The sequence below is a fragment of the Conger conger genome, chromosome 9, assembly GCF_963514075.1.
Source record: "Conger conger chromosome 9, fConCon1.1, whole genome shotgun sequence".
Classification (NCBI taxonomy): Eukaryota; Metazoa; Chordata; class Actinopteri; order Anguilliformes; family Congridae; genus Conger; species Conger conger.
This window is the reverse complement of record NC_083768.1, coordinates 38122975-38141464: the sequence shown is the minus strand read 5'-3', so window position 1 is coordinate 38141464 and position 18490 is coordinate 38122975. Positions and strand designations below refer to the sequence as shown.

General features: G+C 43.3%; 1 protein-coding gene across 1 annotated transcript; it reads left to right on the top strand.

Moving 5' to 3' along the window:
* Nucleotides 1-4172: 4172 nt before the first annotated feature.
* LOC133136919 (receptor-interacting serine/threonine-protein kinase 1-like) lies at nucleotides 4173-17773 on the top strand. The gene is made up of 11 exons (XM_061254796.1): nucleotides 4173-4272; nucleotides 6627-6813; nucleotides 11261-11417; nucleotides 12284-12421; nucleotides 12541-12772; nucleotides 12988-13137; nucleotides 13365-13441; nucleotides 13905-13974; nucleotides 14247-14831; nucleotides 15569-15712; nucleotides 15812-17773. The coding sequence occupies exons 2-11, from the start codon at nucleotides 6656-6658 to the stop codon at nucleotides 16105-16107; spliced, it is 2007 nt and encodes a 668-aa protein (XP_061110780.1). The 5' UTR covers nucleotides 4173-4272; nucleotides 6627-6655; the 3' UTR covers nucleotides 16108-17773.
* Nucleotides 17774-18490: the final 717 nt, after the last annotated feature.

Here is an 18490-nt window from a genome sequence, read left to right as displayed (position 1 = left end):
TTTGTGTGATATCTCACAAAGTGTCATTACTATTAGGCATTACTAGGGAATATTTAATTGAAATTTGCACATAGCCAGCTGCGCATTATATACGTGATCGATATATTCAAAGTCTGTGAACCCTAGCCCAGAATGACAGGGGTCCTCAAAAACTGCAGTGTAATTAAGTAATGATGGACTGGCTTGGGGTGGTGGGGCCCACTGTCAGATGCTTTTTTTGGTCCCCAAAATCCCTGGCAGCACCCCTGACTGTAAGTCTGCCATGTACACTGCTCAAAGAAATTAAGGGAACACTTAATCATCACAGTGTAACACCAAGCCAGTTAAACTTCAGAGATCTGTCCATTTAGGAAGCACAAGTGATTGTGAATCAATTTCACCTGCGTTGGTGCAAATGAAAGTGACAACGGGTGCAATGGAGATGCAAAAGCACACAAGGAGAGCTGGACAGGGCCGTAGAAGGGCATAAACCCAGCAGCAGGACCAGTATCTGCTCCTTTGTGTGAGAAGGAACAGGAGGAGCACTGCCAGAGCGCTACAAAATGACCTCCAACCGGCTACTGGTGTTCATGTTTCTGACCAAACTGTCCCCAAAATCCCTGGCAGGTGAAATTGATTCACAATCACTTGTGCTTCCTAAATGGACAGATCTCTGAAGTTTAACTGGCTTGGTGTTACACTGTGATGATTAAGTGTTCCCTTAATTTCTTTGAGCAGTGTACATGGCAGACTTACAGTCAGGGGTGCTGCCAGGGATTTTGGGGTCGCACAGACCTCCATGTCATAGCCAACGGTACCCTGACTGCTGTTAGGTACCGGGATGAAATCCTCAGACCAATTGTCAGACCTTATGCTGGTGCAGTGGGCCCTGGGTTCCTCCTGGAGCATGACAATGCCCGGCCTCATGTGGCCAGAGTGTGTAGGCAGTTCCTGGATGAGGAAGGCATTGATGCCACTGACTGGCCCTTACGTTACCCTGACCTAAATCCAATTGAGCACCTATGGGACATTATGTATTGGTGCACCTGATGCTGCCAAGTACCGCCACAGACTGTCTAGGAGCTCACTGATGCCCTGATCCGGGTCTGGAAGGAGATCCCCCAGGACACTCATCAGGAGCATGCCCAGACATTGTTGGGAGTGCGTCCAGGCACACAGGGGCCATACAAACTACTGTGTCACATTATGAATTGTCGTGATAAATTCATACAAGTTGGATCGGCCTGTGATTTCAATTTTTTACTTTGATTTTCGGAGTGATTTTGAATCCAGCCCTCAATGGGTTGATGATTTTGGTTTCCTTTGACCGTTGCTACATCATTTTGTTCTTAACAAATTAATAAATCGTTCATCAAGATCTGATGTGTTCCCTTAATTTTTTTGAGCAGTGTATATTTAGTCAAGTTGGAAAATCAGTTTCAGTTGCTGGGTACTCTGAATTAAAGTAAAAAATATTAACCTCACTTAAAACAAAACTTTCAGAGGCATGCAGAGAATATAACAATTTGGATGGGCCTCGTCATATTTATCATTCTATCAAATCATTGTAATGCCGCACAAGTATGCACTCTCCCCCAAACCATGAGTCATATGGGCAAAAATGTTTTTGGCTTTGCCCCTTTGAACTGTTCCAAAGTAGGCCACACATATTTGCTGAATAGCTGTCACTACTCAATCGCAAAGCATCATATCTCTTGTTCAATCTAGAGCAACATGAGCAAGCACATACGTCAAAACTAGTCTTACCTATCATTTCTGCATGTTTTTGGGTTTGTGTTTCTTGAAATTCACTGTATACCATATCCTGTTTTCTATGCTGTGCCACTATTTCCTTGTTCCTTTTCTAGGCATCAAGATACCTGTTATTGAAGCTATCATTCTAAACAATGCACAGTATAATTATGTATGTCGTTCAAAATCAAAGTCTTTGAGGGGGGGCAGACAATCAGAAAAGAATAGGTTTACTGAACAATGGATGTCAATGTAAAATCCAGAATATCTCTCTCTCTCTCTCTCTCTCTCTCTCTCTCTCTCTCACTCACTCTCTCACTCTCTCACTCTCACTCTCACTCTGTGTGACTCCATTTCCAAATATGCCAATTAAGCATGGAGAAAAATATTTGTTTCCAAATCAGATTTTCAGAAAATAAATAAATAAATATATAAATACATAAATATTTATTTTTGTCTCTTTGTAAGTAAAGTGCTTTTCTGTTCAAGGTATGAAGAGAGTCAAAACATGTTCAATCTAATGAAGCTGATCCAGTCATAACAGATGATTTTCTTTGATGTTTGTGTTTTGGTGTAATGTAAAAAGGTGAGTGAGGTTAATCTTGTGCATGTACAGTAAACCATTTCCAGTAGCTCTTTGTTTCATAAACCTCCAATATGGTGTTCTATTTTTAGCAAGAGTTTTGTTGTTTCACTTTGTGGCAGTACATTTATCCACACAGAAGCTAACAGAAGGGGGGCGTTTCCAGAAACTAGCGTACAAGTTTAAATGCAGTTTGCTGCCGTGATGTTTGCATGTCACTGATCTTTTGAAGTAAATTCCAAAATGGTGGTTTCCCAGTCTGGTAAGGAGAGAGGCAGAAATTTCATCAATGAGTGATCTACCTTTTTTTTTAATAAATGAAATTGTCAGTAAATGAAAGATATTGCTTTCCATTCTTTTGAGAGAAACGTATAAGTTGAAGGTCATCACCAATGTTGTCTCAAAAACTGTTTCTTTCCTTCATTTTTTCTTTTGCTAAGATGAATGAACATTAATGTCCTACTGATCTCAGTGCATCAAGGATGAAAAAAGGGAACAATAACGATAAATGAAAAAAGGAAATAATGAAATTAAATCATTCAATTTCCTTTTTCCTATTCTGTCTTTAATGTTTCTTTTTTCAAATGGATTCATTTTCTTTATTATCTTTCGAATTTGACAAATACTTGAGGTGTTGCAGTCAGCAGTAGTCCACCGGTATGTGAATTAAACTGGAGTGCACCTGTATGTGAATTAAACTAAAGTACACCTGTATATGAAATAAACTGTACATATGAGAATTATACCTGAGTGCACCTATTGACTGTCCTCTTGTTGATCTAGTTGGTCTCCAGGAAAATATCATATTGGCCAAATAGATTTACAGGTAAACACACTGCTGCTTCCTCTGAGTTTCACATAAATCACAACCAAAAGAGGTAGACACACACCAGATCAGCATGGTTCGAACGGATGCTTTGACGGACAATTTTTAAGGAGGTCAGGCAAAAACATCACTGACCCCCAAGAATGAATGCAAGCCCCCCTCCCCACTGTACAGGAGGCAGGGGAATTTGAGCGTGGGTGCACTCAGCGCAGTGGGGGTCTGGCAGGAAGCAGGGACTGGGTGTGGGAAGTTACCAGGCTATGTGGGAGAGGGTGTCACATGCTGCATATGTCGGAAATGATTCTGAAAAGTGTCATCGTGTGGTGGCGCGCTCGGAAAGGCGGCCGCCACAGTTAGGAAAGTAAGCAAAGTTTTTCAGCACGAGGGGAGGGGATTCACCTTACTGTTCCAAAACAACAAGCATGCGAAAGCATTCACTTTAGCTTTGACTCCCCCTGCTGGTGGGTTTCAAGAAAAGTGAAAGTATTCACTGATTTGGATTTGAAATCCCGCTTAAACAAAGATAAACTGAAAATGGCTGTTGTGAAGGCCTGGAAAAGCATTTCCAAAAACGATACAAAAACGTTTGCCAGTGTTAATGGATCATGAACTTGGTACAGTTATTGCATGTAAGGGCTATGCAACCAATTCAACGGTATATATTTGCCATACTTTTAAGTACTGTGTGTGGGTTGGTGTAGGGGGTAAAGAACTGTTGCACAAATCTTAATAAACACTTTACGTGCAGTGTAATAATAAGTGTAATAATGGGCAGAGTACAACATCATTTGGATTATGATGACAAGCTAAAGTCATCATAAGTCACAAGAAAATGTGGCAGATTTTTATTTAAAGAGAATCCTAGGAACAAAATCTTCCACACTTGGTGATGGTGATGATCATGATAATTGTTGTAAATAAGTCGAAGGGTCCACTTCTGACAGTAACACGATTTGCATTATCATATTTTGAGATCACAACATGCATTGTGGGACGAATAAATCCGTGACTCTGCTTTCGATTACATTAGCCTTTAGTTTACGGCAATGCCGTTCTGGTACTTTCAGTTTCGACTGGACACGGCTTATCAGGAAGTCTAAAAGTTTAGTTGGACGGTGTTATGTAAAAAAAGGTAAGTTTTTCTCTCTGTTACATTAGCTCAGTTTTCTCGCATACTTTATCTCACGTCGTACGAAAAAGTACTTGGAAAGGCGCTATTAACTCATTGTTTTACAGTTAGCTGGGAATATGCGCACAGTAACATACAGGGTAATTGGATACATGATTCTTATTGTGGCAGAGAACGGTATGCCACAACTTCTTTAACACATATTGAACAGCTAGCTGTGGATGTGTAGTTAAACTATTGCCTGAATTCTGATCTGATGTTCGGATAGAAACACGTTCAATCGCAAAAGTTTTCTCAAATTTTCCCAGTTAAACCTGTTTTAATCTTGGCGTTAAACTGTCCTGTTTATAAGGGCATGACCATAGTCTAAAACTGTGCCACATTAGTTTCAGTATCCATCGTGGCCATTTGGGAAGTCATATGAAAATCGCAATATAGCCTCTTCTCGAAACAGCACTTCCGCAAACAGGTATAATGGTACAGTGTCGTCCGTAACCGTAAGCGTCTACAGTCGAGGAAACCGTAGCTCATTAATTCATTCATTAACAAACAATTAAATATATAAATAAATACAGTAAGTAAAGCTTTTCATTCAGAGCAATTAGGGCCAGTTCAATTTCCCTGAGAAAGAGTTAACTTATCAAATATCTTCAAAGAGGATAATTGGCAGAACAAAATTGTTCTTTTAATTGACCTTTTTAGAAGTAATTTTTTAATTCATAGGAACATGTTCTGGGCGGCACGGATGGTGCAGTGGGTAGCACTGCCGCCTCACAGCAAGGAGGTCCTGGGTTCGAATCCCCGTCGGCCGGGTCCTCTCTGTGCGGAGTTTGCATGTTCTCCCCGTGTCTGCGTGGGTTTCCTCCGGGAACTCCGGTTTCCTCCCACAGTCCAAAGACATGCAGGTTAGGCGGATTGGAGAGTCTAAATTGCCCATAGGTATGAATGTGTGAGTGAATGGTGTGTGTGCCCTGTGATGGACTGGCGACCTGTCTAGGGTGTATTCCTGCCTTTCGCCCAATGTATGCTGGGATAGGCTCCAGCCCCCCTGCGACCCTGTTCAGGATAAGCAGGTTAAGATAATGGATGGATGGATGGATGGATGGGAATATGCGCACAGTAACATACAGGGTAATTGGATACATGATTCTTATTGTGGCAGAGAACGGTATGCCACAACTTCTTTAACACATATTGAACAGCTAGCTGTGGATGTGTAGTTAAACTATTGCCTGAATTCTGATCTGATGTTCGGATAGAAACACGTTCAATCGCAAAAGTTTTCTCAAATTTTCCCAGTTAAACCTGTTTTAATCTTGGCGTTAAACTGTCCTGTTTATAAGGGCATGACCATAGTCTAAAACTGTGCCACATTAGTTTCAGTATCCATCGTGGCCATTTGGGAAGTCATATGAAAATCGCAATATAGCCTCTTCTCGAAACAGCACTTCCGCAAACAGGTATAATGGTACAGTGTCGTCCGTAACCGTAAGCGTCTACAGTCGAGGAAACCGTAGCTCATTAATTCATTCATTAACAAACAATTAAATATATAAATAAATACAGTAAGTAAAGCTTTTCATTCAGAGCAATTAGGGCCAGTTCAATTTCCCTGAGAAAGAGTTAACTTATCAAATATCTTCAAAGAGGATAATTGGCAGAACAAAATTGTTCTTTTAATTGACCTTTTTAGAAGTAATTTTTTAATTCATAGGAACATGTTCTGGGCGGCACGGATGGTGCAGTGGGTAGCACTGCCGCCTCACAGCAAGGAGGTCCTGGGTTCGAATCCCCGTCGGCCGGGGCCTCTCTGTGCGGAGTTTGCATGTTCTCCCCCTGTCTGCGTGGGTTTCCTCCGGGTACTCCGGTTTCCTCCCACAGTCCAAAGGCATGCACGTTAGGCTGATTGGAGAGTCTAAATTGCCCGTAGGTATGAGTGTGTGAGTGAATGGTGTGTGTGCCCTGAGATAGACTGGCGACCTGTCCAGGGTGTATTCCTGCCTTTTGCCCAATGTATGCTGGGATAGGCTCCAGCCCCCCTGCGACCCTGATCAGGATAAGCGGGTTCAGATAATGGATGGATGGATGGATGGAGGAGCATGTCCTGGTAGTGTTTAAAGTGGTGTTTATAGCCCCCTGATAAAGAAAAAAATAATTAAAACTCAAAGTGTGAGTGACAGTGTCATTGCTAAACTTTGAAACTTGGCAGCTTCCTTATCTTAAGAAGGAAACAAAATGACGTACGTCACGGGGAATTTCCCTTGCTCTCAGCATCGGCAGAAGCACGTTTGCTCTTGCCGTTAGTCTGTCTTCAATGGGAAGAGGAAACCAAGCCGACAGATCTGCTTTCTCCGTAGGTCCGTTGAGGAGGACCTCGTGGACAGCCATGGCCGCGGAACCACAATCCATATTCATGAACTCTGCTGACCTCATCAAGAAGGAGCCCCTGGACTATGGCGGCTTCGGTGAAGTGTTCCTGTGCTACCACAAGACGCATGGCCAGGTGGTCCTGAAGACCGTGTACACCGGACCCCCGTGGAAGGAGTAAGTCGCCGCCGACCCAGGGGAACACTTCGGCCCTGTGACCTCTTCGCTACTTGCGCCACCAATTTCAGAATGTAAAGCAAAAACTATAACATAAAATCATCGTGAAAATATTTAGATATGATTTATTTTGCTTTAATAATAGTTAATAGGTCTGTGTTATAAATGTTGTTTTTGTACTTTTTTATTCTTCTTTACACTTACATTGTATTGGTATAAAAAAACTTCATGAAATCTCGGCATGGTAATGGATTATACATCAGTGAGTGCTTTATTAGGTATTTATTAGACTTATTTTGTCGACTTATTAAGTCTTCTGTTGCTGTAGCCTATCCACTTAGAGTTTTGACGCATTGTGTATTCAGAGATACTCTTCTGCATATCACTGTTGTAATGTCTGTATTACTGTCACCTTCCTGTCAGCTTTGACCAGTCTGGCCATTCTCCTCTGACCTCTCTCATTAATAAGGCGTTTCAGCCCACTGGATGTTTTTTGGTTTTTGCACCATTCTCTGCAAACTCTAGAGACTGTTGTGCATGAAAATCCTAAGAGATCAGCAGTTTCTAGGGCGACCTGTAGCATAGTGGTTAAGGTACATGACTGAGACCCACAAGGTCAGTGGTAAGGTACATGACTGAGACCCACAAGGCCGGAGTACCCACAATATGATCCACACAGCCGTTGGGCCCTTGAGCAAGGCCCTTAACCCTGCATTGCTCCAGGGGAGGATTGTCTCCTACTTAGTCTAATCAACTGTATGACACTCTGGATAGGAGTGTCTGCCAAATGCCATTAATGTAATGTAATGTAATGTAATGTTTCTGAGATACTCACCCTGTCTGGCACCAACAATCATCGCACGATCAAAGGTCACTTAGTTCACATTTTTTCCCCGTTCTGATGGTAGATATGAACATTAACTGAAGCTCCTGACCCATATCTGCTGCCACATGATTGGCTGATTTGATAATCACATGCATATGTCGATGTACAGGTGTTCCTAATAGTGCTCAGGGGGTAACATAAATATTGCTATTCGTATGCCAATTCATTATGCTAAGACATCTCCTAAATTATTTGTGCTTTTAAAACTCCATTACCACAGTGCATATACATGGGGTTTTCTTCTAAAGTTCTTCTTTAAGCTGTGTTTCCAAGGGAACATACAAGTGCTCTATTTTTCTCTTACTTCATGTTTTCCATGGTTTCATATCGACTGCTCTGCACTTCCTGTGTAAGCCTCCATTCAAATTAATTTTATTCCTTTTCATGATTTCACTTGAGTACCTGATAAAAAAATAGCCAATCTGTTTATTGTGTTTATTTTGTTCTTTTATGCACTTCAGCTGGCATCTGGCATTCAAATAATATCCATGGTACTCTAGAGACTTATGGCACTAAAATAGCCTTGGGCGGCACCCACATTTAGGAAGTACTAGTTTGTTAATGCTTCCCCTTTTTAGTGATGCAGTGGGAGAGATGGGGACATGAGGAGTGCATTTTCACTGGAATCTGTACATTTGACACAGGCAATGGCCATTTTTAATGTGCTTACCTGCAGTCTTCTCTATCTTCAGTTTTCTATCATTTACCTCTTCCTGTGACTGACGGATGTTATCTCTGAGACCTTGATTAACCACGGAGGCTAAACCGCATGGTTTAGTGCCATAGTGTAATCAACCACTCTTTGCTTTTCGCTTTATGTTGACTGGTGAAATTACGAGACTCTCCTTCTAAAACTAACACCTCATTTTGCTAACAATAACAGCAAAAGATAATTTTTTTTATTAGCTAGTTTAAGTTTGGATGGACAATTAGACAAGGGGGCATAAGATAAAATGTCTTATTTCATTTGATTACCATTTAATATTGATTGAATACGACTTCACGACTTACCAGTCTCTCCTGGCGGCATTCTCTTCCGCTGTCACTGCCGCCAAAGCAAAATACTATCAAACACAAATTCAGAACTCCGGTTCTAACCCCCGGAAACTTTTCTCTATTTTCTCCTCTCTCCTCAACGCACCGCCTCCTCCTCCTCAGTCCTCCTTCGCTGCTGATGACTTTGCTGATTTCTTCGATGAGAAGGTCACAGTCATCCGCAGATCCTTTACAACCACCGCCCCCCTCACTGTGCCCTTCCCCCCCTCTAGGCCCATCCCTTCCTTTTCCACTTTCTCCCCCCTTACATACTCTGATGTTTCTCAACTCCTGCTCTGCCACCGCCCTACAACCTGTGCCCTTGACCCTATCCCCTCTTCTCTTCTCCAAACTATCACACCTGACATTCTCCCATTTGTTACCTCCCTTGTCAACTCTTCCCTGTCTTCCGGCTGTTTTCCGGCATCCTCCAAGAGGGCCCACATCACTCCGCTGCTAAAAAAGCGTGCTCTGGATCCCTCCATCATCCAGAACTACCGCCCGGTATCTCTTCTTCCTTTCCTTTCTAAAACTATAGAACGAGCCGCTTCTACTCAACTTTCTTCTTTCTTTTCTAACAACAACCTGCTAGACCCCCATCAGTCTGGCTTCAGATCGGGCCACTCGACAGAGACTGCGCTCCTCTCCGTCACTCCATGCCGCACGAGCAGCCTCCCTCTCCTCTGTCCTCATTCTTCTAGATCTCTCTGCTGCCTTCGACACTGTGGATCACTCCATCCTCCTGTCTGCCCTGTCAGCAACGGGCATCTGTGGCACAGCCCTGGACTGGATTGAGTCCTACCTCTCTGGTCGCTCCTTCCAGGTTGCCTGGGCTGGTTTGGTATCGACACCTCGGCCCCTCGCCAAAGGAGTCCCCCAGGGCTCAGTCCTAGGCCCGCTTCTTTTTTCTCTTTACACTCGCTCCCTTGGCCCTGTGATCACTGCACATGGGCTATCCTACCACTGCTACGCGGACGATACCCAACTCTTCGTCTCGTTCCAGGTACGCAGGTTTCAGCCCGTATCTCTGCTTGCCTGAGGGACATCCAGAGCTGGATGGACAACCACCATCTAAAGCTCAACCCAGGCAAGACTGAAATGATATTCATCCCTGCTAAAACCTCTCCCCATCTGGATCTCTCTATTTCCCTCGGGGATACCACACTCACGCCGTCACCCAGTGCAAGGAACCTCGGCGTGGTGATGGACAGCAGACTGTCCCTTTCCGAGAACATTGCGGCGGTGACCTGGTCTTGCAGGTTCTTCCTATACAACATACGGAGAATCTGCCCCTTTCTCACCCCCTACTCGACCCAGCTCCTGGACCAAGCGATGGTTCTGTCCCGCCTGGACCACTGCAATTCCCTCTTGGCTGGCCTCCCAGCGTCCGCCATCAGACCCCTCCAACTCATCCAGAATGCAGCAGCTCGTCTGGTCTTCAACCTTCCCAAATACTCACACGTCACCCCCCTGCTTACTTCCCTCTACTGGCTGCCTGTCATGGCTCGCATCAAATTCAAAACATTGGTGCTAGCCTTCCAAGCAGTTAAAGGGTCTTCCCCAGCTTATCTACAAAAAATCATCGGACCCTACACCCCTGCCAGACCTCTTCGTTCAGCCTCCACAGGCCGCTTGGCACCTCCCCCTCTCCGAACCTCCACCTCACGCTCACGACTACTGTCTGTTCTGGCTCCACGGTCGTGGAACAAACTCCCCGTTGAGGTCAGAACTGTAGAATCTCTCCCCAACTTCAAGCGCAAGCTGAAGACACACCTCTTCAAGCAGCACCTATCCCCATCCCTCCCTACCTCCCTGTGAACCTTAATTGTTGTCTCTGTGACTTGCTTTGTGTATCGGTATTTTTAGTTGGCTAGGTAAGCAGTGTTTGGATAGTTAACTTTGGTCACTTTTGCTCTGTTTATTTCTTTGTTCTCAAAAAAAAAAAAAAAAAAAATTGGCCCTCGTCCTTATCTTTGTTGTACAGGTAGCAGTTGAAATTGTACTTCCCTCTAAGGTCTTTCAGCGAACTTATCCCTGGTTATGGGTATGCACTTTGTTGTACGTCGCTCTGGATAAGAGCGTCTGCCAAATGCCAATAATGTAATGTAATGTAATGAATACAGGCCAGGTGTAATAACACTTTACAATAGGTAAGATTTTTGTGTTAAAACATTCTTACAAGACCATTGTAAATCCCTTCCTATCATTGAAAAAGGCTCACTGAGATGTTGACTCACTCTCTACTTATTGTTCTTGAATTCGGGTTTTAGAATATACAGTTAACAGAGCGGCACTGTACCAAAACAGTGTATAACTCAGGCTCATTGATTGAAAATTGGTTCTAATTGCCACAGCCAATGGTGTTTCAATGTCAGCGTGTTTACAGAGAAGGGGAGGGATAAACAGTGTTGTGGTTTGAACGTGTTTGTTGCTGCAATTCCTCTCTTGACCGTTAGAAGTCCAAAATGACCTATTGTACCTTTAAGCTTATGGTTCTAATGGGTGGCTGTCTGTCTGCTCCTTCAGGGGATATAAGCAATCGCTGATGGAGGAGGGAAACCTGATGCTCAAGCTAAACCACAAGCGCATCGTCAAACTGCTGGGGGTGATTTTGGAAAATGGGGCGTACTCACTAGTGATGGAACTCATACCCAAGGGAAACCTGATGTCATTGTTGCAGGAAGTAAGGTCCCCACAATGCACTGTCGTGTGTGTGTGTCTATGTGCGTCTGTGTGTGTATATGTATGTAAGTGCACATGTCTCTGTGTGTGTGTTTGTGTGCATGTGTGTGTGTGTCATTTGGCAGTCGGAGGGTTGCCGGTTCGATCCCGCCCTGGATGTGTTGGTGCTGGTTGGTGCCTAAAATGACAGCCAATATTGGTGTGGGAGTGTGAGTGTGTGTACGAATGGGTGAAGCATCAATTGTACGGCGCTTTGGATAAAGGCGCTATATAAATAGCCAACCATTTACTATTTACCATGTGGCTTAAACTATACTTTGCCTTAAATTGTGCCCAAAGAGGTGCCTTTGAGGAGTTATGAGCATGGTGTGGAAATTCATGGTTTATGCATGATTAGGCTTCCTCCCTAATTCTGTTTGACACTTCCATTACCACCACCACCCCCCCCACCCCCCCCGACACCATTATTTATTGGCTGTATGGTTTCTTGCATTCACTACCTGCATTTTTGCCCCAGGCTGTCACCAGAAAGTAAATCTTTATTTGATTAAATAAATAAATGCATTTCATTTCACTGCTGCCATACTGTACTGCCCATGAAACGTTTCTCTCCATACGTCTCTCTCCCAGACCAGTAAAAAATGCATTTGAAATAATTGAACTCATACTGAATTCACAGATTTAGTGCTGGTGATTGTCATTGTTTTTACCTGTCTTCATGGTATTAAACAAAAAAAGATGAAGATTTTCATAACATTATATTCAAATAGCGGAAAATCTTGCCAAATCTAGTCCATTCCGATTGGTGAAAAGAGAGCAGGTTCATTTTTGTATTTCTGGTTACATTGTTCTACTACACTCTGCTAGGTGAATGTACCACTGTCCATCAAGGGGAGGATTATTCTGGAGATCCTGGAAGGAATGGTGTATTTAACTGAGCATGACATCATACACAAGGACCTCAAACCTGAGAACATTCTGGTAGACAAGGACTTCCACATCAAGGTATTTATTTCCTGACTTCCACATGTTCCAGCGTGGAGATTCATAATTTGGTAGAAGAGTAGTAGAGTAGAAGTAGAAGAGTAGTAAAATCATCACCGTGGTGGTACGTGTGTGTTCAGATCGCAGACCTGGGTCTGGCCACCTATCAGAGCTGGAGCCGACTGACCAAAGAGGAGTCCCGGCGGAAGAGCAGGAGAGGGGACCGCAGTAACATCCGCACGGCGGGGACCCTCTTCTACATGGCCCCGGAGCACCTGGAGAGCATCCACACCCGGTCCTCAGAGAAGTCTGACGTCTACAGCTTCGCCATCGTCGTGTGGGTTATCCTCACCACCCAGGAGCCGTACGAGAGTGAGCGCCCCGCCGGGGTTTTCTGCGCTCATATGACATGGCCATTTTAAACAGGAGTAGATGTCAGTTTCAGGCTGCTCTCCAGGTCACAGGCTGTAGAGTGGAGGGTCACCACTGTCCGTCAATCTCGGTTGCGATGGTAAAGCTCTGTTGATGCGACGCAGCTGTTAGGGTTTGACAGAATTTGAGTTTGTCTATGTCTCTCCGGTTGTCAGATGCCCGGAATGAAGACCAAGTGTGTCAGTGTGTGCGTAACGGCGATCGGCCGGATGAAAACGCCATTCCTCCTGAAACCCCAGAGAAGATGGCAGAATTAATGCGGAAATGCTGGCGCCAGGACCCCGAGCAGCGGCCCACCTTTGCAGGTGAGTGATGATGTTGATGCCCCCCTCCGGTTAGTCATTGGCTGATGCCATCGCCTCATATTCTGATTGGCCAAGAGCTTTGTAAACGGTCTACTTGCATACAGATTCAGTCAACATTAAATCTGCAACCTTCAACCTCTGGTCATCCCTTCTTCCCCCCTTGGGGAGTGCATGGTGGAATTTAGCTCATGTGACTGCTGTAATTCCATTATGCTGTCTTTGCACAGAGAGCTACAAATACTTCCAGCCCTTCTACAGAGAAGATTTAGAAAAGAATGTGGAGAAAGATTCTGCAGAGCTCATGGTAAGAACTATGGAACCAATTTAAATGCATACATCTTGGATGAAATGTAAATTAAATGTTTAGTACACATGTTTTAAGTCCTTGGCAAAAATATAAGGACTTACATCAGCCATCATCCTTGCATACTGCAAGAAAAGGCAACACGTTGTATTATTTGTACATGGATATGAAAAACAAACTGATTTCCTGTCCCTTTTTGAAGTCAACCTATTGCAAGGGATAGTTTAGTTCTAGGTTATTTTGATATTATTTTATGTTTATATTGGCCCTGAGAGTTTCTGCATGCAGTGCATATCAGTAAGAAGTCACAGAAGCCTTTAGAATCAGTAACCTAGCCAGACAGACCAACGATTAGAACCACTGTACAGCTAGCCTTTACAATGCTATACCTGTTGTACTGTATTCATGTTTACAATGATGTATTCACACTGAGGTCCCCGAGGTTTTACTTTCTGACCTGCAGGCCAAGTATGAAGGGCCAGACCACTATTTGAAATCTATGAGATCCCTCTCCCTGGGCAGGACACATACAGGTATCTGACTGTGGAAACAGTATCTTAACAACATTTTGTCTGACCAATATATTGCAATATGTTTTAAATATGTAGAATTATTTTAAAATATAATTATTTATATACTTCACAGTAAAATATGTCTTTATATTGCCAAATCTAAAAGTATCAATAATTTGTTTATTTGTGTCTGTTGTGAATCTTGATGATATATATTTTTTATTGATCATTTCATATATTATGGTGGGTGCAGATTGTGTATGGTTGTTAATTTGGGTGGTTTCGGTTGTAAGATTCACCGACCCCCTTGCGGAGCTCGGACAGTGTGCCCATCGAGGCCAGCATCGAGGACCTGGGGGTCTCTGAGGATTCCCGGGCAGGGTCCCTTCAAACCGATGCCGGGCCCATCGCTGACAGCAGCCTGAAGTCCAAACTGGACCAGGAGTTAGGCTATCACCAGCATGGCAGCTACAGCCACTCGGAGCTTCAAACTCCGATGTCCCACCAAAACCCTGCCCCCTATTCCCCCTATGCCCACTACGCCGCCCCCCTCTTCAACGCCCCCATGGAGAGGGGCGTCCCCCGCCTGGAGTCCTCGGTTCAGTCCTGGTCCAAGAATGACCACGTCCGCCAGGAGCCTGCCCAGCCTTTGGACTCGTACAACACGCTGTCCAGTTCCACTTCTAAGGCCACGCCCATGAGCCCTGCCCATGGTGTGGGAATACCTCCAGTCAGCCCCTTTATGATGAACCACCCCTTTTCCCTATTCCAACGCCTCCACTCCAACCCAGCCAATCCCACACCAGAGTCAGAGGCTCCTGATTTCACAGCTGGAAATATTTTCAACATGTCTGCCAAGATGCGAACACCAGAGGCAGGTAATTATGTGGATATACTCACTCCTTCCCCAGGGAATTCTTATAAGATACTGTTTTCAGAGCATGGTAACTACGAAGATACCACTTGTAGGTCCAGATGCTAGAATCGTTCTGTCTCCAGACCCAAATAATTAGTATATAATACTTCCTCAGAATCCGGGTCATTTTAATTCCATTGGTACCAACCAATAATTCTTGTTGTTAAGTTAATGTTAGAACATGGCAACGTGGATGGTCTTCATTTTCATTTCAAATGTATGCGAAACACATAGAATGTTCTTTTCAGAGCTTTCCTTCAGAACAATTCATATACTCTTAATACTGCTTGGGGACATTCTTATCAACCAAGTGGGAATCAGATGGACTTCCTAACATTTGAAAATTTTTCATTAAGTAGCTAGATGCTTGACTCATATAACTGGTTTATGAAGATAAGCTATTTGTGAAAACTAAAGGCTTTTCCAAAACCCATGAGAATATGATTTGTAAACAGGATTAATTTTACCAGGACTTTGAATTCACAGTTATTTACAGTACCTAAAGACCAGCTTCGCACTACCACACATCTATCACTACTATCACACATCACTTTTAGAACTTCTAAAGAATGCATTTAGAATTACTTTTTAATGCCATTAATTTAAAGAGTACAGTTTTTTTGTCCATTGTTGGAGCACCTCAAAAAGCCTTTTTGTGGAAGGCTTTCACAGAGGGGTCTGTGTGCCTTACCCCCCTAGGAAACACGTTCATACACAGCGCCTGTGGAGTACAAATTGGTAGCAACAACCGCATGCATATCCGCGGCCAGGACTTTGCGTCAGGCAGTTACCAGCCCAGCATGACCAGCAAATGCTTGTACAACGAGCTTCTACAGCAATACGGTAAGCGCACAAGCTCCGCTTGTTTCTGGTGGTGGTCTCCCATCAAAGAACTAACCAAGTTTTTGCTTAGTTGCTAGTGCTGTGTTTTACTGCCCCCAGAGGACTCCCCGGTGACGGAGGATCACCTGGACCTCCTGAGGGAGAACATCGCGGCCCAGTGGAAGTGCTGCGCCCGACAGCTGGGCCTCACGGAGACGGAGATGGAGACCATCGACCACGACTACAACCGCGACGGGCTGAAGGAGAAGGTGCACCAGATGCTGGAGAAGTGGAAGATGAAGGAGGGCTTAGTGGGCTGCACCATGGGCCGGCTCTGCCAATCGCTGTATGGCGCCATCAAAGTGGACCTGCTCTGCCGGCTGCTTCAACTCTGCCAAAGTGCCACATCGCCATAAACCCGCTCCCCCAAAAACTCATATCCCCCCGAGATCCCAAAAGCCAACATTCCCATAGACCCACTGTCCAATTAGCCCATAACTCCATAGACCCACTCTCAAAAAACGAATATCTGCATAGATCCATTCTCCCAAAAACTCAACATCCACAGATCCAAAAAACCCACATTCCCATAGAACCACTCCCCCATAAATCCACATCCCCCCAGGTCCCAAGAACCCATTTTAAGGTTTGACATTTTTAGGTGTTTTGTCCATTGCATCATTGGAAATTATGACAAATTAACAGTATAGGAGATGACCACTGACGTTACTGTCTTTCATCTGAACTCGGATCATTTCCTGCACTGGTGCACTGGTGTCATTCGGCCACTAGGGGATGTCTGAAATGTATACGTGTTCCTGTTTTAGCATAAAGGATGGTACATGTAGCTTTGAGTGCGCTTTGTGTGAAAATTCAGTTGGTGAAATCTCACTGTTTGGCACTCATTGTTTTTAATTTTTTTATTTTTTTTTTATTTTAAGCAAGGTGGATTACCATAAAGTTGGATTGGATTACATACAGTATCTGCTAACATGGTGTCAGGCTTGCTTGGCTTGGCTTCAGTTTAGCCTTTAGCAGTAGTGGTAGGAATGTAGTCCTCTTAACCAGTCCACTGCAGGCCCAGTGCAGCTGTGCTACTGATACTGTAACCAGCATCCAACTCTTCACTTCCGCATTCAGTTGCTGTTCACATGGTTTGTTCTCCTAAAATGGGATCGGAAAGAAGGCCAATCTGTTTTGGTATTTCATACCAGCTCATTATCCAATATTGCCCCGGTGCCTTGTGAAAACTTAAATGATAACAAAAATGTATCAATAATGTCTGCTCACCAACTCTTTGGAAGCTGACATTTGGTATTTCTGTTTTTAAAAATAAAGTAAAAATTAAAGGCATTTATTTCCTGTTATTTGCTTTAGTCGGAAATACTGAACTATGAAAAGTATGTTGCTTGACCATTTTTCAAAAACATAGTATGCACTGGTGTACATTTACTGAAGTAAATATCCAATTGCGTAAACGTATAGTATTTAAAAAATATGTATTAACTGTGTAAATTGCTCTGGACAAGAGTGTCTGCCAAATGCCTGAATGCAATGTAATATAATCCCTGTAGTTTTGTATTTTTTTTAGTGACTGTTTGCTGTATCAGTTGTATAAGTATCCAATAATTGAGATTTAAAAGGTTGTGTAACCATAATCAGGAGAAAAGGAATTACGGAGGCAAACTGAACTGAAGTGAGAGGCAGTATCATATTAGGAACTGGGTTGTGGTGTTTGATTGCCAGGTGGGATGTTGCTATTGTACCCTTGGGCAAGTTACTTATTTTGCAATGCTTTAGTATATTTGAAGGGATAAATACTAAAGCATTGCAGAATAGGCAGCTTGCTCAATGGTACAAGGGTGCTGAAGTATATCCAGCTGTAGAAACGAGTTGGGCCAAAGTTCCTCCACAACGATGTGAAAGACTGGTATCGAGTTATAGGAAGCTATTGGTTGCTATTATTGCTGGTACAACCAGTTATTAAGTTTAAGGGGCAAATTGCTTTTTCTAATGGGTGACATGGGTGTTTGATTACTTTTTTATTTTTTTTAATTAAATAAATGAAATCATTTTTGCAAATATTTTTTTCTTCAGTCTAATATATTAGATATTTAGATCTGAAACCATTAAGTGAGACAAATAGCCAATACAATAATAGAGGGAATCAGGAAAGTGGTTTTTACTGCACTGCATAGCCTAATACATGCCAGTGTTTGGCGTAATTGCGGAATGCGTGAGGTCAATAGACGGCCTAAATTTGTCCAGTTGTGGACCCACAACAAAAGAAGTGAGCGGAAAGCAAGGCGACTATGTTCAGCGACATTCATTAAATGTCGTGTATTGAATGAGTGTTTTATCTTGAGTCCTTTTACATGACATTACAGGATTCAACCACAACGTGGTGGCAAAAGCTTGCTATTGCTTCAATTGGAATCTGACAATTGGCTACAATTTAGTGCTTGGGTGATAAATTCAATCGACGAAGTGAATGTTAACAGAACAGCTGAATTGTATCACGGGTTTTTATGTGATTTGCAGATATTATCACATTATACTGGACCTACTAGTTTGCAACATCGTGAACTTCGAATTAGAAAACGTATAGTATCCATGAAAAAAATACGGTTAGGTAGCGTACCATTGCCGATACTCGTGTAGCCTATTTGTATCCACAGAAAACGTTCATTTAAAAACCCAGTTTCAAGTTCAGTTATGATTTAGTTGAGCTGATCCTGTATATATTTTTGAACAACCGATGTGTTAATGGGTCATAAAATAACAAATATCATATAAATA

Bases quoted from the DNA above. Each gene is read 5' to 3' on its own strand.
- LOC133136919 (XM_061254796.1), top strand. From the start codon at position 6,656: ATGGCCGCGGAACCACAATCCATATTCATGAACTCTGCTGACCTCATC. The intron at 11,418-12,283 runs GTAAGGTCCCCA...ACACTCTGCTAG, and splicing joins TGATGTCATTGTTGCAGGAA to GTGAATGTACCACTGTCCAT. The intron at 13,138-13,364 runs GTGAGTGATGAT...GTCTTTGCACAG, and splicing joins GCAGCGGCCCACCTTTGCAG to AGAGCTACAAATACTTCCAG.